The following is a 25,870-nucleotide window of genomic DNA, read 5'->3' as shown; positions in this document are numbered from 1 at the left end:
GAGGTATAGGAATCTAGCTCAAGGTTTGTCTCGCTCATGGCAGTCGCGTCGATCCTCATCATGTTGCGAGACGTCTCTCGATCTTATGAATACAAGGCTGGACAGCGACCACATAAGGTGTGCGGCCTCAAGCAGCCTCAAGGCGCAGCCCGAATCCATTGAGATCGAATCACACACAAGCGAGAGCAGGTGGCGTGGATTCATCCAATGAACGGTACTCTGCGCTGCGCGATCCCCGAAAGCAGTTTGCAGATGTGTATCGCAAGCTAGCATTGCACAACAACCACTGATGGGCTGGACAACCTTATTGCGTGAGGTATACCATCTCCGCGATCCACTCCTAGACTGACACCCGCCTCTCCACGGGCACATCTCAGTACATGCCAATCCGGTCGTTAGAACCCCCTTCCTCCCCAGCTCTGACCACCATCCCAAGTACCCACTGCGCTCCGGCCCCAATCCCTTGCACCGCAATTGCTAACCACTACTGCATTTCCATCCGGCACCGGATTCGGCGTGCCAAAGTAAGACGCGAAGTAGCTGCCAGTCGCATACCAAGCAAAATTGTCCGCTATTCCCCCCCCCAAAAACATAAGCGTGTGCTTCTTACTCAGCCAACTGTTTATCGAGATTGTGCTTACCGTTCCTGGCGGCATACCGGCTGGTCCTAGCATAGAGCTCACAGAGTCTCGGGCCATACACAAACTGGCCGAGGGGTTTGTCGCCCAGTCTCCTATCTCCAATATGATCTACTCCCGAGAACCCATCAATACCGAATCAAGTCCACGAGGGGTAAAACACATGGAGGAGAAGAATCGTATACGTACTAGCTTGTGTCGTCCCCACAATGGAATCAATATGCATCATTTCATGCAGCAAGATCTGGGCCCCGGTCGCCATGACATCGATGTCGCGTTGGAAGACTGGCTCTTTCGACAACCACTTGAGCACGGTCTGCAAAGTGGGCTTGGTATACATGTCCGGCCGGCAAATGACAATTGTCGGTGTCGCGAAAATCGGGTTCGTGTAGGCGTAGGCGCCTTGTCCGTTGCGTTGCGTGGCACAACCTCTTCCTCCGGGGATTTCGCCGCACGCAATAGTCAAAGTTCCCCCTCGGCCATCCTGGATGAAGTCGATGACGTTCTGGAACGTGGCTATGCGCGGGGAATATTAGCTGCTACGTCGTGTTCGTATAGTGTGAGTGGATGAAGAGTTATACTGATGAGCTGCTTGTAGCTGACGCTGCCGAAGTAGCGCTTGGTGAAGTCAGAGCGGTAGGCCGGGCTAGTTCCGGCTCGAGCGAGGCTGATGACGTCTCGGAGGTGTGTGGTCATCGCCTGCAGATCTGACGTTATTGGGCAGTTGTCCCAGATCAAGGGGACGGTGAAGCGCTCGGTGGTGTTGGCGAGGAGTTGGGAAGATTGGGGGGCAGATGTGAAGTTGAGAACCGTGGGATTTGACGTAGAGTCGGGAATCGAGCTGGATGTGGCGTTGAACGTCGAGGCAGAGGTAGAGTTGGCCTCGATCGGAGCGGCGCTGGTGAGGAGAATGAATGCAGGGAAGCAGCTCAGAAGCGCCAGCAGCGCGAAGTGAGAAGGGAGAGGGGCCATGATGATGTTGGTGGATCGCATTTATGATTGCGGGCTCGGAGGAGATACTTATAGACGGGCTGGACTACGAACCCCGAAGCTGGCAGGAAAGCTCATGAGTTGCAGGTCACTGGCACCAACTTGCACGGCGCAGCCACCGGGCTACATTTGGTGCCGAGGATAAGGCGGTATTGCCGCAATGTTACACCTGTACGCCAGATGTGGGAATATTGTGCGACACCGACGTGGTGCAGGCCAGTGGTGTTTGTTTCGGGCGGACGAACGATATTCGGTCTTCGCCAGAACTTTACTTGCTTGGAAGGTTGAGCCCGCTGGTAGACAAGTCATGATGCCGTGGATTTTGGGATCAATCGGCGTGGTCTCGAAGTCTGGTACCATCCTCAAGAGCGGAGGTCCACGCTGGCGAGAGAGACCGGGACAACGACGTCTTTTCGATACCTATCACATGGACGAGCGCAGCACACGCTCGGCCGAGGAGGGCAGAAGTTCCCCAGACCCCCCTTTGACTAAGCTGTAGTACAGCTCCTACGGAGACGCAAATCTACGGTCGTGAAACCGGCTGAGAACGACGTTGGTCGAAGCACATGCCATGACATGTCTAATGAGCGCAGCACAAGCGTGGTCGAGAAGGCCAAACGTTCCAGAACGAATGAAGTAAGCTGTAGTACACCTCCCGCGCGCACGAGATCGAGAGCTCCATACGTTTACATTTCGAACAACTCCAGCCATGTCGCGGCGAGCGTGCGAAACCATGTGCCCGAACGGTGACGGACTCCCAGTGTCAAGCAACACCAGCAGACGCCGCATCTGAAGGCCTCGTTGAGCTACAGAGGACTATGCTTATATGCCAACACATAAACCGGCCTCGATCGTTGAACGCGCCTGACATGGCAAGCTTTGGGCCCTCACTTTGAATCCCTTGGTATTTTCGGAGAGAGGATCCAAGTTTTGCACTCCGGAGTAGCAAAGCGCAGGGCATGCGAACCAGGAAAGATGATGTACAAGGCTCCGTTTGCACCAGCATCCCGTGCAATTGGTTGGACTGAGGTCAAATGTGTGTCGTATATATCGCATTCCAGCCCAAGACCAGCCGCATCAAGCGAAACGTGGTCGTCCTGAACACAACGCCTTCGCTGATCCCCCGAACCGATGGAAGCGAGATGGCGAGTAACCAAGGTCGAGATCTCTCAACGATGCATCCCACTTCATCTCCTCCCACCTCCACCACCACCACCGCCCATCCCCCCCATCCCCCCCATCATCTGCATCATCTTCCCCATATCCATCCCACTCAGATCCGGCATCCCACCACCTCCTCCACCACCACCTCCACCACCCATCATCTTCATCAAACTGCCCAAATCCGGCATCCCCCCACCTCCACCACCCCCCGCACCACCTCCACCACCAGCACCCATAGCAGCCAGCCTCTTCTGCATAGCCGCCATCTGCTGCCCGCGCCCCGCCCCTTGCATCCCCTGCTGCGCTTTCTGCATTCCCGCGAGTCCTCCTTTCATCTTCTTCGCCATACCCGCCATCATCCTCTGCTGCGTCAACAACTCCTCGACCTCCCTAACACTCGTCCCGCTCCCCCTCGCCACCCGCGTCATCCTCGTAGGCTGCTCGACGAAGATTTTCCCATCCGAATCCAACTCCTTGACCGTCATACTATCACAAATAAACACCATCCGCTTCAACTTGGCCGCCCCATCCTCATCATCCATCCCCCCCATCACCCCGGACAAACCCGGAATCATCCCCGCCATCTTACTCAGCGGACCCATCTTCATAATATTCTGCAACTGATCCCTCAGATCCCTCACACTGAACTTTCCCTCGGTCAAATTCTTCATCGTCTCCTTCTGGTCCAACTTCAAACTCTGCACGTGCTCCACCAACCCCTGCATATCCCCCATCCCTAACAATTTACTCACGAAACCCTCAGGGTTGAACTTCTCCAGATCCAAAAGGTGCTCTCCAGTCCCAATAAACACAATCGGGGTCCCCGTGGCGGCTACGGCGGAAATCGCCCCGCCGCCCGCCGCCGCCCCGTCAGTTTTCGTGATGATAATGGCGCCGAAATCCGCCGTCTCCTTGAACGCCCGACTCTGCGCCTCCGCCGCTTGTCCAATCGAAGCATCCAGCACCATGACCGTCTGATGCGGCTGCACGGCCCGCTGAATCTCCACCATCTCCCCGAACAACGCTTCTTCCTGCTGATGCCGACCAGAGGTATCCACGATGATAATCTCGAATTTCTCTTTTTTGAACTTCTCCACGCCGTCCCGGGCTACCACTACAGGGTCTGTCTGTGTGAGACTGCCGTAGTAGGGGATTTTGGCCTTGGTGGCGTTTTGTTTTAGTTGGTCGAAGGCTCCGGCGCGGAAGGTGTCGGCGCAGACGAGGGCGGTGCGGAAACCCCGGGCTTGGTACCAGCGGGCGAGTTTCGTGCAGGTCGTTGTTTTCCCCGCTCCCTGCAGGCCGACGAACATGATGATGTTGCTCTTGCCCTTTTTGGGTTGGTATTCTTTCTGGTGCGGGTTTACGATGTCGACGAGGGCGTCGAAGACGGCTTTTTGGATTATCCGCTTCTTATTGGCGTGGGGCGGGAGTTCGGAGAATTTGACGCTGGTTTTGATGGTTTTGCGGAGGTTGGCGACGAGTTTGATGTTCACGTCTGCTTCGGCTAGGGCGTTGGCGATTTGTTTGAGCATGCCGTCGAAGGCTTTTTCGTCCAGGGTTGGAGCCCGGGTGAGGTCGGTGAGAGCGCCATTGATGCGGCGGCCCAGGTCTTGGAGGACCATGGCGGGGGTGGTGGTATATCGTTCAGTTTCTCCAGGCGAGGGTGAGTGTTTTTATGTTGGCCTCCAGGCGGAGATGAATGTTGTATGTTGGCCTACAGAGGGTAATTCAAGATGCTGAGTTCGGGGTAGGGAACGTCTTAGACCAGCCGGTATATTCTCCACGGGTCCAGATGAGTGAGGGGTTGTGTGAGGTTGTTTTGTCCGCCGTCGATAGGATCCAATATAATAGGTCAGAGTAGGAATATGTGGACACAAGTGATCGTGTGCCCCGCAGTCACGATGGTGGAAGCGGCGAATATTCGGGAGTGGAAAGTCGAGAACTTTTTGATCCACCATTGAACATATACCTATACACTCTCTCTCGACACATCTAACCAACACCAGGAACACGACTACAAAATGGCACAACCACCCCCAAAACGCCGCCGCGGAGAAGAAAAAGAAGAACGGCGCCCCAAAAAGAAAATCAAAAAGGTCAAACGAGTCGATTACCACAGCTCAGACGAAGAAGATGAGGTCGAGGGAGCGGCGTACGATGCACCTAAAGTCAGCGGGGTGGCGAGGGTGGTGCAGCAGGGTCCTGTGGCGACGGGGGAGAATCTGAAGCCCATTTTGAAGAGGGAGGGGTTGAAGCAGGCGGGGGAAGGGGGGAAGGATGGACCTATCGCTAAGGCGGAGAAGGTGGTGGAGGAGGAGGAGGGTGAGGATGGAAAGGGTGAGGGTGAGGGTGAGGGTGAGGGAGACGAGGATGAGGATGGGTTTGAGGATGAACTGGCGAGGAATACCGCGTTGAACAGCATACCGCCCGCGCGCGATGCTCCGGATTCAGAAGACAGTGCGGATGACCAAGACAATGAGCAAGTAGCAGAAGCAGGTGCAGAAGACCTAGCCGACCTAGAAGAAGCCGACGAGAACGATGAACCAGCCCTGGACTCTTCCGACAATGACTCCGAAAGCGAAGACTCCGACAACAAAGCCTCCCAAACATCCTCTTCCGCAAAAGCGAAGAAAAAGCGGAATGATCCCACCGCCTTCGCAACAAGCATCACTCGCATCCTCGACACCAAACTCGCCTCCCGCAAACGTCCCGACCCGATCCTATCTCGATCCACCACCGCGTCGGAAGCGAATAAAGCTCTTGCGGATAATAAACTCGATGCGCGTGCGAGGGCGCAGATAAGAAGCGAGAGGAGAGGTAAATTGGATAAAGGACGGGTGGAGGATGTGCTGGGGTTAAAGAGTGGGGCTGGTGGGCTGTCTTCTACTGGTGGCGGCGCTGATGGTGTCGCTGATGGTGGGGCGGAGGGTAGGGTTGATACGGGAAAGGTTTTGGAGGAGGAGAAGAAGTTGAAGAAGACGGCACAGCGCGGTGTGGTGAAATTATTCAATGCGGTCCGGGCTGCACAGGTAAAAGGGGAGGTTGCCATGAAGCAGGCGAGGGCAGAGGGCGTGGTGGGCATGCGACAGAGGGAGGAGAGGGTGAGTGAGATGAGTAAGCAGGGGTTTTTGGATTTGATCTCTGCTGGTGGTGGGAGTGGTGGTGGGGTTGGTGGGAAGAAGGAGGGGATGAAGGGGGAAACGTAGTGGTATATGCTGTAGCGATGGGGCGGTTCAAGCGCTATATATATGATACACTTATCTGTACATCTCTCCCCTATCATGTTCAAGGAGCATATGGCTTGGTCTACAGAATAGGGGTGAGGGCGCCGTTGAGTGGTTGTTGGTCTACTGTTCTTCTTGACTTTTTATGGCCCTCGCACAATCGCCACCATCCCATCCCCCCCATCTCCAGCCTTTTCATCTAACACTCCGGCTTTCTTGAGCACTTTGACCGTATCCCCCATGACGCCCACCTTCACCCCCCTAACCCCTTCCTCCGCAAATCTCACCGTCTCCATCCACGCCTCGGCATCGGTCTTGGAATAATGCATCGCCGTGGATATATACTCGACCGCCTCCTCCTTATGCGTCTTGTAATACTGTACACCCTTATCAATCGCCTCGAACATCTGTCCCAACCGAGGGTCTAAGGGATCTCGGGCGGCGATCATCCAGCTAGGCCACGGGGTGTAGATCTCCCCTATCCGTTTCAACTCCCCGTTGTCCCAGTAGTGTTTTGTGGTGAAGTGCTCCCACATGAAGAAGTCCGTCTCCTTCGCCCCTTCGTCCTTCCTCACACTGTTGCGCAACGCGGCGAAATCACCAATGACTTCTATCCCGAAAGGCTCTTCTTTCCCCTGTTCTAACCATCCGTGTGAGTCCGCAAGGACATACGACATGACATAACTCCCGCTCCCGATCCGACTCACACCCACCCTCTTCCCCCTCAAATCCTCTACGGTCTTGATATCGTCCCTCTCCGCTCCCGTACTTATAGCCCAGCACAGTGGACTCTGCACATACGTCCCCACCAGTCCGAAGCCGGCTTCTTTACCACCAGCTCTACTCCGTCCGAGATCCGCGACGAAGCCCTCTGTTAACCCGATCGCGACATCGAAGGCTTTTGGGTCGGAAGAGGGTGCTTTTAGACGGGCTGTAAGCGCGCCTGTGCCGAGAGGTTCCGCGATCAGGTCGGCGTTTAGATTACAGTGCTTTTGGGCGAAGTGGAGGGGCGTGGAGAAGTGTTCGGGTATGTAACCTATTCGCAGCTTGTTTTGCTGGTGTGACATTGTGGTTGTGGCGGCGTGGATTGTACGAGTTGTGGGCGCAAGTCTGGGTGAGAATAATTTTGGGAGAGGGCGGAGGAGGTGGGTGAGCATTGACTAATTGATTGATTGAAGGGGGTTTGTGCTCGAAGAGTGTCTAGATGTGATGGAGAGGAAGGCATTTGAGTAGTCCGACAGCTCGAGTGATGGTGACGTTTATCGATTAGATCAAGAGCGGTGTTGATTGATAAGATAAGATGAGATTAGCTCTCGGTTTCGTATTCTAACAAGGGCTTCCAATAGTATTAACAAGGGCTTCCAATAGTATTCTGCCTTCTCAGGCTTCACTTCTCGGTACGAGACTGGCTGCTTATTAATCGCAGGCTGGGAACCGCATAGGTACCCCTAGGCAATCATCCTCGTCGTGGTCTTCCCTAAGAGCTACGGAAAATGCCATACGAAAGTTCGCTTGAGCCTGCTCTCCCCTTGACCTGTCCACTTTGTTAGCAGACACATTATCGAATTATCATGCCCTCCTTCGGCCCTCCCACCATCCCCGAAGAAGGAAAGTCCATCGAGCAAGCCTGGCGTGAACTTTTTACCGCTTCTGCGATAGCTACAGCAGAAATCACCCACATTTGCGAGAAATACATGGTTCCGCAGGTAGTATGGTACCTCGCCGATGGCAAACCTCACACTCTCCCTCAACTCGTAACCATCGTCGCTAATCTACGGGCGAAGTTCACGCTGTTGGATTTGCGGGTCAGGGATTATGTGAGTATTGATCTGGGGAACCAGGGGTGGAAGAGGGTGGCGATGAGGTATGAGAGTGCGAGTCGGTGTGTGGAGGATGAGAAGGTGGTGAAGCAGGAGTGTATGCAGTTTTTGACTGTGGATGGGGAAGGGAGGGTTGTTAAGGGGAGTGAGATTTGTAGGTTTATCGAAGGGGCTATTGAGCTGTAGATGTACGTCTTTTGTATACCGGTGCGCATCATATGTCAAACTGGTTTGGGGGCTCTCGTCCAGCCAGGGCGTCTTTCATGTTCTTGTCGTCTCACACATGTGGTCTACTTCGTGAACCTGAGGATCAGGGGAAGAAGAATCGGATCTGATCGGAAAGCAGACGTCGAAGTCCTGCCGACTTGGCACATGTCATCTTGTTTTGAGCCAAAATCACAGCATCTTTCCAGAAAATCGGCTTCCTCCACAGCATCAAATGCCTCAAAGGATGCAGAGAGACATCATAGTCGCCGACACTACTGTGACCATCTCAGTCCATGCACTAACGATATACTCAGTCCATGCCCACCGAAAGATCAACCTGGTCCTTGCGCAAAATACGAAACCCTCCCCACCAAGGACCTCGGATGCTGCAAATCCGACCACGCAAAGTGCCATCGCGCCGTCTATTTCCTGCCACGCTAGAAGAAACTCGCCACGGACTACCATGAAGTCGTTGAAACTCAATCATCTCTCTCCCACTGCACATTCTCGTACACACGACCGTTATACATCGGCCATGACGCAGCCGTTCCTTTCGTCATGATGCTCGTGGGTACGGTCGTGCGGGCGGTGGGATTGAGTTTTTGTGGTAGGTGAGCGGTGTTTTTCTCCTCATGTTGGATGTTGCCTTTCTCTCTGTTGCTGTTAGTATCTGTGTTTGTGGTGAGCTGGGGTTTATCGGTGAGATCGTGGTAATACACTGGACATATTACCGCGTTGGTCTACTGCGAGGATAGAAGCACGAATCACGACACCCGCTTACCGCGCCAATATGGGCCTCTTTGATCTACCTCCTGCCACTCTACTACTCATCTTCAGCAACAGTGTCCTCGGCTCGCCTCTCACCACTCTGGCTGGTACAGGAACACCTCTTCTCCCTTACACAAACACGACTTCCCTACCATCAATCACGACAGGGCCGTCGTACGCCTCCTCGTGCGTGGCGGCGTACTCATCATATAATGCAGCTTATTCGGCTTGGCAGACTGCCAATTGGTCGACTGTAACTTCATCTTACACAGCCGGTGGACCTGGATCATCACTAGTCACATTCTACGAGAACGCAACAACAGGATGTGATGGGATTCCACGAGTGACGTACTCGCCTGCAATATCACTATCAACAGGGTGGGTCAACGTCACACGAGGTACTGGGACATTGACAAGTGTGACCAATATCGGTGGGCCCGGCTTTCCTAGCACTCAACCCCGTTGTCAGATACAACCTTCCGACTGCGATCCATTATGGACAGCATACGATTCGTCATATTCTGTGTGGCTTTCACAGAATGCGACAGCGGCACCCAACAACACGGCCCCATTCGCTCAAGTCACTCCACCACCTCAGACACCACCTTGTATGAATCAGTCTGCTGCCTCAAGCTACTCGTCGTTCGAGTCATCTTTGTACGGGTGCGGATTGTGCACGATTTACGGCGAAGGGGTGGAGCTGGTGTACTTCCCGGTCCCTACGACAGTTTCGCGCGATATGTGCGCCAGCACTCCGCTCGCAAATCTAACACATTACGCCGACAACGCCGTCATCACCGCATATGCCGGAGACGGATACAATGCCCACGCTCCCATACCCACCGATCCTGGTATAGTGACAGCAGTAGACAACAACCACACCTTCACATCCGGTACAGCTTACATCAGTATCTCCACCGTTTGGGCTGTGGACCGCTGTTCCCAGACGATCGGCTCCACAATCAACAACGCCATCCTCGCCATGCCATCCTCCTCCGTCCTCTCCCTCCGCTACAGCCAAATCCACTTCCAATACTTCTACTCCAGCTCCACGCAAACCGGCTACCCAATCTCCTACGCCGACTTCAACCAACCAGTCCCTTACTCCGCCTGGGCCGGCCAAGCAATGTGCGAGTACCCAGACGACACGTACCGTTGTGGGGTGGTGTATGATATTCCGGGTGCGTATCGACCACAACTCGCTATTCCGCCGGGGATCAAGGATCTGGATCCGCTGTGGGAGGGGTGTCAGATGTGGTATGGTGGGTTGTATGATCCGCCCAGGGCTTTGCAGCCGCAGGTTAGTGAGGTAATGCCTACGATTCCGACGGCGCATGGGAATGGGTGGGGTGCTACGAGGACTGCGGCGCCGAGTTCGACGGCTGTGGTTAGTACGGCTACCGCTACTGCGCTTGCAGACCTGAGTGGGTCGGGTGATGGGCATAGTGGGTATGGTGGGTCGGGTGATGGGCAAAGTGGGTATGGTGGGTCGAGTGGCAGTGGCTGGAGCGGAAATCAAGGAGGTGGTGCTAGTAGTGGTCAAACCAACGCACAGGGAAGTGGTAGTGGCAACAACAATGACAATGGTGCGAGCTCGGCGTGGACCACGCCGGTCTCCGACAACGCACAAACGACAAACAATGCTGGGAGTCAAGGGGTGCAAGGGAACAGCAATGATGGTGACGCCCTAGGCGTCCTCGAGAGCGCCCTATCAACCGCCACAGCCACGGTCATAACGACAATAACTACCGGCGTCGGCGCAGCAGTCGCGCAAGGAATCAATAGCGTTTTCGACACAACTTACAACCCCGCCGGCGGCTCACAAATCCATAATGCAGCTGGTGGTGCATCAGCAGCTAGCGACGGTGGATCTTCGTACAGCAGAAACGCCAATGCATATGACAGCAGTCCTTCTGCAACGACGGGTCATGATGTCGAACAATCGAGAGTCTCATCGCAATTGTACTCGAGTCAGACGGGGAGTGCGGTTTTGGTCACCGTTGGTGAGACGAGTGGGCTTTCGGGTGGTGCTGCGCAGAGCACAAGTGGTATGGGCGGTTCGGGTGATGTCGCGACTGGCACCGCAGCTAGTGGATCTTCCGGTGCTGGGTCCTCTACTAGTGCAGTCGGGGCCGCAGCAAGTGGGTCGAGCGCCGGCGTCGCAGCCTCGTCTGCGGGGGGGAGGAGGCATATGACTCCATGGCTTATGACCGGCGGCATGGTGGTGTTTGTGCTTGCTCTGATGTTTGGATCATAGATGCATGGTATTTTGGGTTTGAAGCGTTCATAGCGTAGACGATGGGGGGTTAGATGATATGTACACGTCTTGATAGCATAGCATGCCATGGGCTTGAGTAAGCACAGCACAACAGCATATTATCCCGATTTTACAGTATTTGATCTTACTGCGGCTGAACAAGAGAACATGATAGTTCTGGCGGCTCGCATCCAGCAGATTTGAAATACAGAGTACTCGGAAAGCTGAGATAGTCTTGGTCTCTTATGTTGCGCTAGACTGTGGTTTCGCCTCTTTCCCGGCTCTGCTTTGGCTCTACCACCCGACTGAGCTCCTTTTGCATTCCTACGAGATAGCAGCCATACAGCTCAAGCAAGAAGCGCTCTTGATCTCTTAGGGTGTGCGCATTTGTTTCGGCGAAAGTCTTTGCAAGCGCAGACTGTACCGAAGCTGTATCGCAGGAACGTACATCTATCCCAGTCAGCGTGCGCGCAGTGCCACTTGAGATCGCCGACTTCTCATCACTTCGAGCTTGAATGTTCATGAGATGACCACCGAATATGTCTGCTAGTCCAAACTGCTCAAGAGTCCGTACAAAGTCAGAGTAGTCGTCCGTGTTTTGGCGCTTCGTCCATATATCTGGCAGACTCGCTACTTTGACGGACAGCCGCACGTTATGCAATAATGTAAGATGTGAGCACAAATCAAAGACCACGCATCGGCCAATCCACTCTCCATATGACTTCCGATTGTATCCTAAGCGAAATCGCCAGAAGAGATTGGCGAAAACTGACCCGAAGACACAAGGCACGATGATGACATATCCATACCATAGAGTGGCGCTCACAAGCGAGCCTGCACCGGACACGAGTACTGTAGCCGCGTTGACAGCTGCATAGAGTTGGTGCTGGCGAGCGTGGGCAGTCATTCGTCGTCGAGTGTCACTGTCGACTCCAGATCGAGCATTGCGGATAGCGGCGAGTTGGCCAGAAGCATGTCGCCACATGTAAACTGACCATGCGGTATTGATGACAGCATACAGTGCGACGAAGGAATTGCCGATGTATCCAGACATGAGGTTGCTGGCGTCGAAGACGACTGGGATATCACCTCTTATGGCTAGCATGGTCCCAATCCCGACCAAGATAGAAGCGATCACCATGATGCCGTCCATGATCGCACGATCAACGTACTCCCATCCCAGCTCACGGTAGTTGATATCCAACCAGGCTTGAAGGAGGACTTGAGAAGCATGCTTTGCATCTTTTTCAGCACCATCCTCTGCCAAGCGACACTGCAAGTCGCGCCTCTCCTGCCAAAGGAGTTTGATGTTTCGGCGGCTGCGGATGAGGTCCCATACCCCAAAGAACGACCACAAGAAGCAGATCGACCCTCCGATGCCCATCAGGACTTGCGCGAAGAGTTTCGGTGGCACTTCATTCCAGACGTTGGCGGGGAAGTCCAGAGCGTTGGTCAGCTCGAAGAGACCTACCGCTGCCAGGAGGTTGTTGCGATAGAGCTGCTTTGGTTTGATTCTATATTCCTGCTTGGCTTGGTCGAAGATGTATTCTCCAAGAACAACATCCCGCGGTGGGGCGACTGAGCTGGTAGACGAGAGCGTTGAACCGGGACATTGTGTGTCTGTTTGTGGTGTTCCATTTTGGTTTCCAGGGAGTGTCGCCTGCACGAGAGGCTTCGCCATTCGACGTGAACTCAGTAATGTCCGGCCAACTCTGGTGTTCCAGTCGAATGTGCCCAACACACCACATGGATAGGTACGCCAGATCCCATTGCTCCAGCAAATTCACCGGACAGGAAGGAAGGAAATGGTGTTCAGTAGGCCGCGACACGTATTCGCCTTGGCCCTTCAAACTTTATTACGACAGACGTTTGCTACTTTGGGCTATTTTTAGGGGGTGGGGACTCATGGTTCCTGATTGTTATCGCATCCCCCTGGTTAGACCAGATAATGTCCATATCGTCAAGAATACATACAAACATTCTGAACATCAATCATTCGCTGAATATCGCTTAGACTCGACGATATGGCACCATCAACGACATCTACAGTTCCTCAAAGACCTTGGATCTTCTGACCGCCAGTCTGTTCATATATCATCGAACGTAAAGCGTTGATGTATGCGTGGTCCAGACCGCGGACCTCCAGCCATTTACGCGCCGTGGTGTTCGGGCTCTCATCGTTGCGGTATACGAGGTCCTGTGGTGGTTTGCCATCATGAAGATCGACCTTGAGGGTGAAGGTTTTGGTCGTTGGCTTTGGCCTGGCTTGGAAGTGGAAGACGTTCTCGGAGTCTTGTTGCGGATCCATGACTGCTTGGCGTTTGATGGAGTCTGTTCTTATTACTTTTTCGTTCTTTGGTCTAGACTTCGTATTGCTGCTTTGATGTGAGAAGAAAGTACTTATGAGAGCGGGTAGTGTCTAGGTTATATACTCGATGTAATGTAGATAGCAATGGAATGTCAGAGCCATACTTCGTTTACTGTCCTCATCCACTGTCCTCAGGAAACTCTATACCAGTAGGTAAGAAACATGCGAGAACCAAGCGATGTGATACTGAGGACAACTTCTCTTGGCACGAACTACAGACTCTTTATATCGCGGAAATATCTGGCAAGTCGATAGGCACAACACAATTCGTGCTGCTATAGATACTTGCCCTATGGTACTCATCTCCGCACCTTCTGCTTTCAACGTTGCAAATTCGCGGCGAAGCGCCTTTATCTCCCCTCTCCAAGACCTCAATACGGTCTCCGTACAGTAGCATCCGCTTCAACCCGTCAATTACACGCTCTTTCGAGAAGACCTCCTTTCCAGCATCCGCGCTGAATCTGAACTTCTGAAACCTCCTGCCGCCATTCTCGCGGACGATTAGGTCAGTAATGGCGGAAGCCAGTCCCCTATCGCCGAGTGGGTAATGACCCAGAGATTCTAGCCATGCCTTGGCGACACCGCGTGGCTCTAGGTCGTCAGAGTAGGCGAGGTCATGTGCTCTGCCATTCTCGAAGAATTCGATACGGAGGTGGTAGGTTTTCGGCACCGTAGCTGTTGTTTGTTTGAGCTTGAAAATAGGTTTCTGGTTCTCGTCATGTCGTGATGTCATGTTCCCAGTCGTCAATGCTCGTGCTGCGTGCCCACAGCCCATGGCAAGCGGCCGGTACCTTTTAAGTACTCCGTGTCGACAGAATGGTTCTTTCATGCCAGATAGCTATACTCCCTACTGCAGCGTCCGGACAACCGCCTCCATACAGATGAAAGAGGAAGCGGTCGCCAGCATTGTGCCTGTGGAACAAACAAGTCGCGGACTGCTTGCTGCAGGCTATAGCCAAGTTGCATCTGCCTAAGGGTTAGCAGGTGTTACAGCACATCTGCTTCGGAAGTCCGGCCTTACCAGTCTCCACAGTCGTCTCCGGATGCCTTGTGTTATGATCACAACAACAATGGTGAAGTCCACATCCTCTCCGACAGCAGACATCCTGTCAGAGCAGCGCTGCCGGAAGAGATCAATAGTCGTAATCACGTCCTCCTCAACACATCAACCATCCACTCCTTACTCGCCACACCCTCCGGCAGCTTGAAACTCCAAGTCAGCGGGAAGACATGCATCTGCTTCTCCCAATCCAACCACTCGCCATGCACGCCCGCCTGGTTGCACTTTTCCCTAAACAACACGGCATCCGGACCCAGAATATCATACCGTCCAACCACCCCATGCACCAAAACATTCCTCTTAGCCAAGGGCGCCACATCAGCGTACAGCGGTGAGACCCTGACATCGCAAGGGTCCCATTCACCTCGCCAGGTTCGTGCCGTCATGTTGATGAAAGGTATGCGGAGGATGGGGTCGTGTTTCTCGATGACTTTGATATCAGGGTTGTGCCTTCTCAGATCCGTGCTCGGGGAGATGCACATCAGTGCGGTCGGACACCTCGCCTGGTTGACGTCCTCGTATAGTGCCGCCAAGGTGAGACAGAGGATGATATTACCACCTGCTGAGTCGCCCGCTAACACGACCGTTTCACCTGCCTCTTCTGCTTCTCGGAGGGCCGTGTGGTACCATTTCATAAGCATCGGGATTGCATCGGGGGCAGCACTGTTGGGTGCGAGAGGGTAGGCGACCATGGAGACAGTTGTGTTGGGTACGGCGTTGGCGAGTTCGGCGCAGAGGACCCAGTGTTCGCTACTAGCAGGCATTTGCCAACCACCGCCAGCGAAGTAGTAGATGCGTTTGTGGCGAGGCTGGATCTTCTCCTGTGAAATTGAGCCTGACAGGGTGGGCTGGAGAGGTGTCATGTCGTAGATGTAAATGCCCTCAGTTTGTCGTTGGGTGATGTTACATCGTTTTAGTGCTTTCTTGTGAGGATCGAGAGGCTGCGAGCCAGATGGTGTGGGCTTGGCGGGTTTGATGATGAATCTGTTTAGTGGTTTGAGGATGTGTTGGAGGACAAACATGTACATCGATCGGTCGGTATGCTTGGTGACTTTGATTGTTGGTCGTAACCTCTCCTCGAGCGTCTCATCCTTTTGCAGAGGTGCCATTGCGAAGGAGTCTTGGCAGTCAGCTGCGACAGCTCTGAAATATCCAACGGAGAACAAACAGCAGAGCGTCAACAAAAGAACAAAGGAGTCGAGGCAAAGGCGATACAGTACAGTACGAGGTGTGTCATAAGGTTCGAGATATGAGACGCATTGCCTACCTTGGTGACATCTTCCCTTATACTTTCCAGGCAACGCGGCGCACCTCGACTGTCACTGCACTACTCTATGAGGCGTGCATATTTGGTGTGGTAGGCCTGATGAGCGAGCGAAGGCTGAAAAGACAGAGAACGAATACGCGTTGCGATCCCGAGCTTGCCGAGAGAGATCCCCTACGTCATCACGATCTCGCTAATCGTGCGGATGCGGATTCGGCAAGCGGCAAGGGACATCCGATCGCGCTTGGACAACCACTTCCTATCATGCCCGGTACGATTTCGCGGGAAGATATGTATAGTAGCATACAGTCTGTGCAGACAAGAGAGAAGTCGTGCTCGATTGCGTCCACGCACGACAATGTCTGCACGATCTTCAATTCACCATGGCTTTGCTAGGGGCCAAGGAGACGACACAAGGCGTCCACGATCGAAGGGTTGCTGATGCACCATCATGTAGGCGTCCTATTCTGGTGATGTGACACCACACTGGCATTCGTGCGATGTCTACGACGCAGGGAAGTATGGATCGCGAATCAAAGGCAGGTTTCGAGTGGCGAGTCAGGTAACGGCCTTGACTGTATTGACTGTACCAGGTGCTTGCAATAACACGGTTACCAGCGTGCCGATGAGCACAAAGCTGACATATACATTGATGAAATTGAGACAGGCGCGCTGTTATGGTTCGGGCACGAACCAAGCAGTACGATATATGCTTATTACTGTAAGGTTTGATGACAAGCGTTCAACTATTTTCAGAGAGGTACAAATGCTCAACACCATTTTCTGCTTCTGCTAGCACGCCTCGCAGTCAGGCTAAGACCGCCCGCAGTATCTGCACCGATCACCTATCGGCACTCACTCAGTCACCGCTACCTTCACTGCCAAGTCTCTCAGCCCGTCTTCTGCGCGGATTCTGGTTTGCCGCCGAGCAAGCCGATCTTCGTGGGATGGTGTGGTTGAGGATAGGCGGCAGTCAATCGAGGGTACTGCACCACGTCGACATCTAGAAGAAAGCAAGGCCACGGTCAGCTGAGCTGAGCTAGGGGGCACGTCCATCTCAGTCTTGTTATCAAATCTCTTCATCTTGAATTCCTTCATCAGAGAATTGTTCGTTTGGCTCCCGTGGGAGACTGCATCATTGATGGTTCACCTGCCTTGGACTCAGCTGGCTGTGGTGATTGCACCGGGCGGTCGACCTGGAGTATCGCGGCCGATTGCTGCTCCTGGACCTCACACCCAACGTGGTCTGGAGCTGGTTCAGGAATCTGCCAGTCGCGTTTTGATCGCCGACTGGTGGAGATGGCTTTAATGTTCGACGGCGAACGAGAGGAAGTCGACTGGCTGAGAGACCTAGAAGAACAGCACAAGGACCCGTCAGCTTAGCTGAGCCAGGGGGCCACATCCCTCAGACATTGGGTATGATTGTGAATATCCGCGTTTCTCAACATTGGAAATCAGAAAACTATGAAGTGCAGGTTGTCGCATCATTGGGTTTCACCTGCCTTGGACCGAGCTGGCCGTGCACTGCTTCTTCTGGGACTCTCGGCGAAGTCGGTATGTTGTGAAGGTGGCTGGGTGGCCATCCTTCGAGGCTTCGTTACGGTGGTCCGTGGTGATGACTAGATTGGAGAACAGTGGCAACTAGTTTGAGAAAGACTGACGGCGAGACCAATGATGACGAAAATTCTCTTGAGCAGGACCAGAGTGGATGACCATTTTGGTCGGCCGATGAGGTACTGATGTTCTGAGGTCGAGGTGGGAGGAGGGTGCGGCGTGGCGCGTATGGCGTGAGGTGGAATCAACAAGAAGGAGAAGAGGAAGAGGAAAAGTTCGTGTAAACACGTGGACGAGGTATGTGACAACATGGGAGAGAACAACACTAACAGTAGAGTACACATCACACGAAACAGGTAGTCCCGAAGAAGTCACGCTCGAATGAACAAGAAAGACTCACCCCTGAGCAGAACGCACGACAAGATCAAGTACGATTTCGAGGGATGTTACGATGGCCGACTGCAGTACGACCCACCCAACACAGAAGCGAGCAGGCCGTGAAGAACACAAAGCTCCCGGAAGACCACGGAACGATGACAGTGGCCGCAATGAACAGGACAGAGTATGAATATTTGGAAGTGGCAGGCACAGTTGCTGCAGAGGAGCTGCTGAGGAGGAGCTATCGTCTCCGTTTTTGAAGGCAGCGATGGTCGGTCCACAGCGAAGAAAGAGCTGCTAAGTTGGCAGTTAAGGACAGCCATGAACTAGTATGTGCGGGAAGGCATGAATGTAAGCGTCTATGGGCTCAGAAGATCGATCATAAAGTAGCATCGAGAGCTTAAGACATGGACATGGAGAGAAATGAGGCACAAGGTATGCTAGAATATTGTAGCAATGATCTAACACTGTTGCTGAGACCTATGTGCTCCGCTTCTACCTCACCAGACCTCCGATAAGAATTGGCATGCCCAGTATGCGAGGGATCTCCCTTTCTCGCTATGTATCCGTTGTAATAATGATACTGTACTGTAAGATCAAAGCATGCTGGCCGAGCCAATGGCACTCGCACGGACTACACAGAAGTGTGGGGAAGTGCCCAAGATGGCAACAGGTGTACATTGTACTTCCATCATCCTTACATCAAAGTTCGCCTGAGCTATTGATCTGATGAAGCTGGATGTCGTCAAAAACGACCGGAGCGCTCTGGAATGCCCTGATCAGAACACACCACATCACCTCTCGCAAGAAAGTGGCTAAGCTCAAACAAGCGGCTACAACGCATAATGTCTTCGCTTTGCTACGAAGTGGTGGGTGTCCTGGTATCATGTATGTGCAAGGATCGCAGGCTGGAGTAGAGAGCTGGGTAGCTGTCGTCCAGGTAAGTGAAGAACTTGCAGTTTGACGACAGTCAATGCTTACAACGTCCAGAAACTCCGATACAAGGACTACCATCTCGCCTCCAAGCCCGCTCCTGTGTCAGAAGACGCATCCGGAGTTACAGATGCTCGAGGTATATTATATGAGATCGAATCTGTCAAGGACTACGCTGCTAGGATGGATGCTGCCGGTCTACTTCCTTGGTGGCGGAAAGCTATGGGCTTCTCTGGACAGGACGACCGGCTGTGAAATGTGTCATCTGTGATTTCATCTACTCGCCTTTGAGCCGACTTATCGATCTTCTATCATGCTAGCTGTCAGACCCTGACATAGACGGAATCATCCTTGGAAGGATTCAACCGGGGCTCAATGATAGAGGTCGTGGCTTGCCAGAGGATCTGTCGGCTCGGTGAATACACCACATCCTCGCGGGAACTCGTCGCTCTTGCTCGGCACAGTCTAGGAACCATCCCGAATCTGGCCTCATTCTGTAGGTATAAACGGCTACTGAGAAGTATCTGCTGAACGGAATCAAGGAATCGAATGACAAAAATGAGACGTTTCCAACTTCCAAATTTGCCGACCATGTCGAACCCATGAACTGGTCGACGTTCAGCAAACATTACACAAGGGCATCAAGCGATGCCAGAAGACATCGCGTGAGATTCGAACATAAATTTCCCGCTCTCATCGGGAGTTGGAGCAAGCGCAAAAAAACTTTCGATCCACGATCTCTCGAATATTCCATGACTTAGAAAAGGACAATGTCTACGTCGAGTTGATCGCCAGAAGGACGCAGAAATAGCCAAAAGAATTAGCTGCTCTTGGTTTCGATCCAAGGACCTCCGGGTTACTAATGGTAGACCATTTTATGAGCCCGGCGCGCTTCCGCTGCGCCAAGCAGCTGTTGATGGAGTGCGGGAAAGCCATCATCAATTATGTACCGCAAAGTGTTTGAGCCGAGGTAAAAGCGAGACTGAACTCTCCGCCTCAACGTGCCAACCTAATAATGACTTCGATCAACCTGACCTCTTGTATATCTTCTACTGTATGACACATTGAAAAGATACGAGCGGTGCATCTTGCGCGGTCTCAGTGTAGCATCCGAGTAAGAACCGTCCAATACCGAAGATCCGACGACTATGTTCCCGTGTACATGTCTATCTACCTAATATCTCAGCACCTGGGCTTCTCGCGCAGATCACTTCTGGTGTGTTGTGTTCTACAAACGTCGGTGGCCTATTCTACCTGAGACCTCATCAGCTGCCACCATTCCGATTCCTTCTCCTTTCCACAAAGCACGCACGGCTTGTACTATCAACCGATATTCCCATTGGCCGAAGTCCAAGGAGAACAGTCCTGGATTCGTCCGGCCGTCGGGAATCCGCAAGACGAGTCGATTGACTCGATCGCGGAATCTGTGCGAACGAAGACTCGACACATTGCCTGCTTAACACTGCAAGGGTCCTGTATTGCGGAGTCCATACGATATAACAGCATCGCCTCCGCGGCGCCGATGTTGCATTTCGTTCGTTGATCCGGTATCCAGAGCCAAGGACATCCATCCTCGTAGCTTTAGCGGAATGTCCCATCGCCAGGCCATGCCGACCGATCATATATACTTATAAGGGTTCATAATCCCATTCTGTTCACCAACCGTTAGCAAAACTCACTACCAAAGAAACCCCGGCTCCGCAAGAAACACCCCCTAACACCTCTCCCTCCCACCGCAACAAAATGAAAAGAAGCATCAACTCACCGGATCATACAACCCCTTGACCCCCTTCATCAACGCAATCATCGTCTCCGACCGCGAGTACCCAATAAACTCCTTCTTCGCCAACCCCAACCCATGCTCCGCCGAAATACTCCCATTCCTCTTACTCACCCACTCATAAACCCACGGCTCAATCGCCTTCTCAACTTCTTTATCATACCGTCGTGTCGCTACATTCAAGTGCAAATTCGAATCACCCATGTGTCCGTACCCGATCACTTCTTTGACTGGGAAGTCGTCACTGTCACCCATTAATCCGTTCTTCTGAAATCGTTCCCGAGTTTCGATTACGAGGTCGTAGAGTTGGCCCAGGGGGATGGAAAGGTCGTACTTATACACGCCACCGAAATGCTGCCCCGCTTCCGAAATACCCTCGCGACAAGCCCAGAGGGATTGAAGCTGAGTCTCGTCCTGCGCCACAACACCATCCTGCACAATCTCCTCCCCCATGACGTGCTCGAGGAAATTATTCAACTTCTCGCTATCGTGGTCCGTATTACTGCCGCTTGTTTCGATGAGGCAGTAGAATGGGTAATCGTTCTCGAGCGGCAGTTTGGCGCCGCTGGCTTGGCGGTAGAGGTCTTGGGATTGGTGGTCCATGAGTTCGAAGGCGGAGAGGATCTCGCTTAGTTGTTTCTTGGCTTCTTTGAATGCTTCTTGCACTTTCTCATAGGATTCGAGACCAAAGTATGCCACGTTGACTGCTGGTGATCGTTGGGGGCACAAGATTGATATTGCCGTGATCACGCCGATTGTGCCTTCGGCTCCGATGAATAATTGTTTTAGATCGTATCCCGTGTTATTCTTCCTCAAGGTCCCCAGATCATCCATCACCGTCCCATCGGGCAGCACAACTTCCAGGCCCAAGATATTTCCATGCATACTCCCGTACCTCAACAATCTCAACCCACCCGCGTTCGTAGCCACATTCGCCCCAATTTGACATGTTCCTTTCGCGCCGAGATCGAGAGGGAAGATGTGGTTGTGTTGGGCTACGTAATCATCCGCTTGCTGTAAGATCACTCCTGCGTCTGCTACTAGTACACCTGAGACGTCGTCGAAGGAGCGGACGGTGTTCAGTTTTGACAGGCTTAAGACGATTTCGTCGAAGACGGGCACACTACCACCGACTAGACCAGTATTCCCTCCTTGGGGTGTGACGGCGAGGAGGTTGTCGTTGCAATACTTTAGGATCTTGCTCACGTGCTCCGTCGTCTCCGGCTTGAGGACGAGTCGACACTGGCCTCTGTACTTTCTCATCCAATCGGCATTGTAGGCCTCGAAGTCCTCCTCGCCTGTCTTTTGGGTGACGCCATCGAGGACTGCACTCCCTTCTCCCAGCAATCCGCGGAAGAACTTGACATCGTCTGCCGTCACTTCCTTGAACCGCGAGTCCCGTTTGAGGTTCGGGTAGGATTCAGAGGTGTATTTGATCTTTGATTGCGGTCGATCGGGTTGTTCTTGTGGTGAGTGATCTGCGCCGCCTGCTGAAGTGGATGCTTCGGCCTTTTCGGTGTTGTTGTGTTGGTGCCGAAGCTGGACTATTTGCGATGCGGGACGAAGGACTTGTGCTGGTCGTGGTTGGAGACGAGACTGCTGCTGGAACGCTGTGTTGGAGAGACGAAGCCGCCTTAGTGCTGGGATGGCTCTATGTATGACTGGCATGGCTGTGATACTGTGGGCAATATGTACAGTGGTGAAGGAAAGGAAGGGAATGTACCGGTAATGCTCTATACCCAATGTCGACCCCACGTCAATGTCATATAGACTCTCTCTGTCATTTTACCCGGGAGCTCGGCTTCTTCGTGGGTGCAACACGGAGCGAATTCCGCTGTCTGTCGAGCTTCGCGTTCTACGACGCCTGGAGAGCTTCATGTGATGGAAAGTATAGCAAACGAACCACCACACACGATCAATACATTGCTCTCACTCTGAATCAATGCAACACACACCACCAAACAACCACACGAATTAGCTGAACCACCACTACACCTCTCCTTCCTGAGCCAGTGAGCTCCGAACAGCAAACATGGCGAGCGGATACGACAGAGCATTGAGTGTCTTCTCTCCCGATGGTACGACTCCCCTCCACCTACACCACATATACATTAACCTAATCATGATGGTGTCTAGGCCACGTCTTCCAAGTCGAATACGCCCTCGAGGCCGTCAAACGCGGCACCTGCGCCGTAGCCGTCAAAGGCTCCAAAATCGTCGTCCTGGGCTGCGAAAAGCGATCCGCGATGAAACTCCAAGATACCCGCATCACCCCGTCCAAAATCAGCATGGTCGATACTCACGTCTGTCTCGCCTTCGCGGGCCTGAACGCTGACGCCAGGATCTTGGTCGATAAGGCGCGATTGGAGGCGCAAAGTCATCGGCTTACGGTCGAGGATCCGGTGACCATTGAGTATATCACCAAGTATGTGGCGGGGGTACAGCAGAGGTACACGCAGTCAGGTGGTGTTAGGCCGTTTGGGATTAGTACGTTGATTGTTGGCTTTGATCCGGGGAGTGAGGAGGCGAGGTTGTATCAGACCGAGCCATCGGGGATTTATAGCGCGTGGTAAGAAACATCCATTCAACCTAATATATATCGGTGTGCTATGGATTACTAATATGGACGACAGGAAAGCAAACGCCATCGGCCGCTCCTCCAAAACCGTCCGCGAATTCCTCGAACGCAACCACACCCCCTCCCTCGACCGCCCGGCCACCATCGAACTCACCATCAAATCCCTCCTTGAAGTCGTCCAGACAGGAGCCAAGAACATCGAGATCGCCATCATGGCTCCGGGCAAGGAAGTCGAGTATTTGCAATCGGAGGATATCGAGAAGATTGTCGAGAAGATCAATAGTGAGAAGGATGCTGAGGCGAGTACAAGGAGGGGTGGTGCTAGGGGTGGAAATGCTGCTGCTGGGGGAAGTGCGGCGAGTGCGCAGGGGGCGGAGCAGGTTCTTGCTAGTCGGCCTGCTGGGGAGGGGGCGGCGGAGTGATGTGGTGTGAAAGTGGAGTGTGTGAGGGGGAGTTTGAAGGGAGCATCATAGCATGGCGTTCATGAGCAGCGGCGCGATGTGGCGAATGGCTGTAAGTCTGTAGAAGCGTGTACTATACATTGACGTCCCAAACAGGTCCGATCTGGCAGTGCCTTCACTCCTGGGGGTGCAGTGACTGAGCTTCACCAATCACTGGCATGTAACACGCAGGCTTTTCGTTTCACCGGCCGTTGCTAGGCGGCAGCTGATCTTGGTCAGAGCTTCTTCGCGTTCCTTCCCTTCGTGAGTTTGAGCTTCGATCGAACAACTTGCATGACAGAACACTTTCTCACGATCTCCGCTCGTCTTCGATCCTGGATATTGGTAGAGAAATACCCACCCTCGACATCATTCTCGCTGCAGTGAGAAGTGTCACGCACGACACAATGCCGAGGTCAAGCGAGTATTTCGGCTAGGATGTCGTGGGCAAGTGCTTCAAGAACGTGTCGTTTGGGGAGTACAAGGTGGCCGCTGTCGACCAGGATGATCACCGTGCGATCCGCCTCTGCAAGGCCCCGAGCGGCGTCTGCACAAATATCAGCTGCTCCGACCTTCATGCTGCCGCTGGGCTCGCAGATCTCGTTCACAAGAACCAGAACTACCCTCGCGTTGCCCACCTCGAGCGGGACAAGATCCGCGACGCCGTGCTCAACATCATGGACGGCAGATCGGCGGACATGGAGGTCGAATGTGACGAGAGCTCGACGAACTTGGTACCGACCACGCGGCTGAAGACGCAGGTGGAGATGGCGTTGGAGTTGCAGCCCGAGGAGGCACAGCATACGCCCGCTCACCTTCTTCGTCCGGCACAAGCTCACGTGCAGACGAGGCCACCGTCTCCCATGATCAAACTCAGCTCGAGGAAGGACAAGACAGCGACCGACCTCATCTCCACCAAACTCGATGACTCCACGTCCTCAACCACGACCGCCCTTGACAAAGTTTCAATTGGTCCAAGCACAGCCAGCGCGCTCAAGCAGGCTAACTTCGAGGCTCTCATGCGTCGCATGACCTCACTCGAGCACGCCAACAAGGAGATGGTCAAGACTATCGCGGAGCATAATACCGTCATCCCGAACGCAATCAAGGCGGCTGATCCTGCTGCTCTCCTACGCCGTATCAATACACTCGAGGCCGCGAACAAGGATTTGACCAAGACGATTGCGGAGCGTGGTATCATCATCGATTCGAAGCTTGAGCATGCTCGCGACCGCAATGAGGCCTTGATGGACTACGTGCACAAGACTGCTGTCGAGAGTATCATCGACAGTGTCGTCAACTTTGGCAGTGAGAGACTGGCCGGAACAGTCGCCGAACACTTCAAGGCGGCCAATGCCAAGTTGAAGGAATGTATTGACGGTTGGAAGGATGCAACAAAGGAGGCTAAAGACGAGATGTTGTGTCTGCGCGACGACGAAGAGAATGACAAAGAACTGGTCGCTACTCTGACCGAGACTGTGGATGAGTTGCGTTCGGAGCTCGAACAAGTCAAGCAGCAGCTTTCGGCTCCCGAAAAGATCCAGAAGGCTCTAAGTGACGTTAAAACCTTGTGTGCCGAACTGTTGGCCGCTCACGCCGATTACGAGCCCACCAGTCAGGAAGTGTATGAGGCCTTCAAGGGGGTCCTGCAACAAGAAGTCGACTCGATCAAGCAGCCCGTCAGGGACACAATCGAAGACTTACGCATTGACCGTGATTCAACGGCAGGTGTTCGTAAGAAGCTCGACACCCTCTTCGAACTGGTACAGACCGACCATCATGATCGAATCGCCGACATGCAGGATCTGGAGAGGTCGCTTGCCGCCAAGGTCGACAAGCTCGAGGCCAAGATTTACACCGACAAAGACAAGACCCGCAAACATTTCGAGGACTTGAGCAAGCAGATGGCAGGCCAGGACAACGAGGCCCTGAATGTATTTGAGAGACAGGACGCTTACTTGGTGCGCAACGAATGCATGATCAAGGACCTCCGCGATGACTGTTCGCTGTTCAAGAAAGATGTACAGGCCCGTTCCGAGGACGTCGAGCAGAGGAGCCGTAACATCCAGGCCAAGCTCAAACTGGAGCTGGAGTCGAGCAAATGCTCTCTCGAGCAATTGCGCAACATGATGCAGGATGACCGTGCCTCGCACAACTTCTTGGTCGACAATGTGGCAGTGTATGATGATGACATCACTAATATCAAGGCGGACGTCATGGAGGTAAAGGCTGCGCTCCGTCTGGGGGAGGAGGGTGATGAAGAGGAGCAGGCCACCCCAAGCGAAGGCCTTGGTGCTTTGGGCCAGGACAGTATCGATGGCGAGGGCTCTGAGGACTCCGAGGACTTCGAGATTGTGTCGCAGTGCGACTCTGACTTCGAGCTTCTTGGGGATGGGTTGTCTTGAGCTCCGGCGTGTAGCAGGCTGGCGAGAGGGAACGGGTTGAAC

General features: G+C 53.4%; 13 protein-coding genes and 1 non-coding gene across 14 annotated transcripts; 5 read left to right on the top strand and 9 right to left on the bottom strand.

Moving 5' to 3' along the window:
• Positions 1 to 606: 606 nt before the first annotated feature.
• LTS14_000055 (uncharacterized protein) lies at positions 607 to 1,610 on the bottom strand (the record flags this gene model as incomplete). Its single annotated transcript, XM_064832769.1, has 3 exons — positions 607 to 749; positions 828 to 1,154; positions 1,220 to 1,610. 3 exons carry the CDS (start codon positions 1,608 to 1,610, stop codon positions 607 to 609), a joined length of 861 nt encoding a protein of 286 aa, XP_064699038.1.
• A 1,205-nt stretch (positions 1,611 to 2,815) lies between these two features.
• Positions 2,816 to 4,414, bottom strand: SRP54 (Signal recognition particle; the record flags this gene model as incomplete). The annotated part of the gene is made up of 1 exon (XM_064832768.1): positions 2,816 to 4,414. One exon carries the CDS (start codon positions 4,412 to 4,414, stop codon positions 2,816 to 2,818), a length of 1,599 nt encoding a protein of 532 aa, XP_064699037.1.
• A 399-nt stretch (positions 4,415 to 4,813) lies between these two features.
• RRP15 (pre-60S ribosomal particles component) lies at positions 4,814 to 5,998 on the top strand (the record flags this gene model as incomplete). The annotated part of the gene is made up of 1 exon (XM_064832767.1): positions 4,814 to 5,998. One exon carries the CDS (start codon positions 4,814 to 4,816, stop codon positions 5,996 to 5,998), a length of 1,185 nt encoding a protein of 394 aa, XP_064699036.1.
• A 161-nt stretch (positions 5,999 to 6,159) lies between these two features.
• On the bottom strand, positions 6,160 to 7,083 carry LTS14_000052 (uncharacterized protein; the record flags this gene model as incomplete). The annotated part of the gene is made up of 1 exon (XM_064832766.1): positions 6,160 to 7,083. The coding sequence occupies one exon, from the start codon at positions 7,081 to 7,083 to the stop codon at positions 6,160 to 6,162; it is 924 nt and encodes a 307-aa protein (XP_064699035.1).
• Positions 7,084 to 8,833: 1,750 nt separating this feature from the next.
• On the top strand, positions 8,834 to 11,068 carry LTS14_000051 (uncharacterized protein; the record flags this gene model as incomplete). The annotated part of the gene is made up of 1 exon (XM_064832765.1): positions 8,834 to 11,068. The coding sequence occupies one exon, from the start codon at positions 8,834 to 8,836 to the stop codon at positions 11,066 to 11,068; it is 2,235 nt and encodes a 744-aa protein (XP_064699034.1).
• A 253-nt stretch (positions 11,069 to 11,321) lies between these two features.
• On the bottom strand, positions 11,322 to 12,749 carry LTS14_000050 (uncharacterized protein; the record flags this gene model as incomplete). The annotated part of the gene is made up of 1 exon (XM_064832764.1): positions 11,322 to 12,749. The coding sequence occupies one exon, from the start codon at positions 12,747 to 12,749 to the stop codon at positions 11,322 to 11,324; it is 1,428 nt and encodes a 475-aa protein (XP_064699033.1).
• Positions 12,750 to 13,121: 372 nt separating this feature from the next.
• LTS14_000049 (uncharacterized protein) lies at positions 13,122 to 13,376 on the bottom strand (the record flags this gene model as incomplete). The annotated part of the gene is made up of 1 exon (XM_064832763.1): positions 13,122 to 13,376. One exon carries the CDS (start codon positions 13,374 to 13,376, stop codon positions 13,122 to 13,124), a length of 255 nt encoding a protein of 84 aa, XP_064699032.1.
• Positions 13,377 to 13,659: 283 nt separating this feature from the next.
• On the bottom strand, positions 13,660 to 14,169 carry LTS14_000048 (uncharacterized protein; the record flags this gene model as incomplete). Its single annotated transcript, XM_064832762.1, has 1 exon — positions 13,660 to 14,169. One exon carries the CDS (start codon positions 14,167 to 14,169, stop codon positions 13,660 to 13,662), a length of 510 nt encoding a protein of 169 aa, XP_064699031.1.
• A 413-nt stretch (positions 14,170 to 14,582) lies between these two features.
• LTS14_000047 (uncharacterized protein) lies at positions 14,583 to 15,605 on the bottom strand (the record flags this gene model as incomplete). Its single annotated transcript, XM_064832761.1, has 1 exon — positions 14,583 to 15,605. The coding sequence occupies one exon, from the start codon at positions 15,603 to 15,605 to the stop codon at positions 14,583 to 14,585; it is 1,023 nt and encodes a 340-aa protein (XP_064699030.1).
• Positions 15,606 to 18,431: 2,826 nt separating this feature from the next.
• Positions 18,432 to 18,880, top strand: LTS14_000046 (uncharacterized protein; the record flags this gene model as incomplete). The annotated part of the gene is made up of 2 exons (XM_064832760.1): positions 18,432 to 18,632; positions 18,683 to 18,880. 2 exons carry the CDS (start codon positions 18,432 to 18,434, stop codon positions 18,878 to 18,880), a joined length of 399 nt encoding a protein of 132 aa, XP_064699029.1.
• A 566-nt stretch (positions 18,881 to 19,446) lies between these two features.
• LTS14_000045 lies at positions 19,447 to 19,537 on the bottom strand. Its single transcript has one exon. It is a non-coding gene; the product is annotated as a tRNA-Met (tRNA).
• A 706-nt stretch (positions 19,538 to 20,243) lies between these two features.
• Positions 20,244 to 22,073, bottom strand: DLD2 (D-lactate ferricytochrome c oxidoreductase; the record flags this gene model as incomplete). The annotated part of the gene is made up of 2 exons (XM_064832759.1): positions 20,244 to 20,276; positions 20,391 to 22,073. The coding sequence occupies 2 exons, from the start codon at positions 22,071 to 22,073 to the stop codon at positions 20,244 to 20,246; spliced, it is 1,716 nt and encodes a 571-aa protein (XP_064699028.1).
• A 364-nt stretch (positions 22,074 to 22,437) lies between these two features.
• Positions 22,438 to 23,405, top strand: PRE6 (Proteasome subunit alpha type-4; the record flags this gene model as incomplete). The annotated part of the gene is made up of 3 exons (XM_064832758.1): positions 22,438 to 22,483; positions 22,542 to 22,974; positions 23,039 to 23,405. 3 exons carry the CDS (start codon positions 22,438 to 22,440, stop codon positions 23,403 to 23,405), a joined length of 846 nt encoding a protein of 281 aa, XP_064699027.1.
• A 52-nt stretch (positions 23,406 to 23,457) lies between these two features.
• LTS14_000042 (uncharacterized protein) lies at positions 23,458 to 25,828 on the top strand (the record flags this gene model as incomplete). Its single annotated transcript, XM_064832757.1, has 2 exons — positions 23,458 to 23,496; positions 23,861 to 25,828. 2 exons carry the CDS (start codon positions 23,458 to 23,460, stop codon positions 25,826 to 25,828), a joined length of 2,007 nt encoding a protein of 668 aa, XP_064699026.1.
• Between the last annotated feature and the right edge of the window lie 42 nt (positions 25,829 to 25,870).

This window comes from Recurvomyces mirabilis, assembly GCF_035927965.1.
Source record: "Recurvomyces mirabilis strain CCFEE 5264 chromosome Unknown scaffold_1, whole genome shotgun sequence".
In the NCBI taxonomy this organism is placed as follows: domain Eukaryota; kingdom Fungi; phylum Ascomycota; class Dothideomycetes; order Mycosphaerellales; family Teratosphaeriaceae; genus Recurvomyces; species Recurvomyces mirabilis.
Note: the sequence above shows the minus strand (reverse complement) of the source record. Positions and strands in the feature narration are given on the sequence as shown.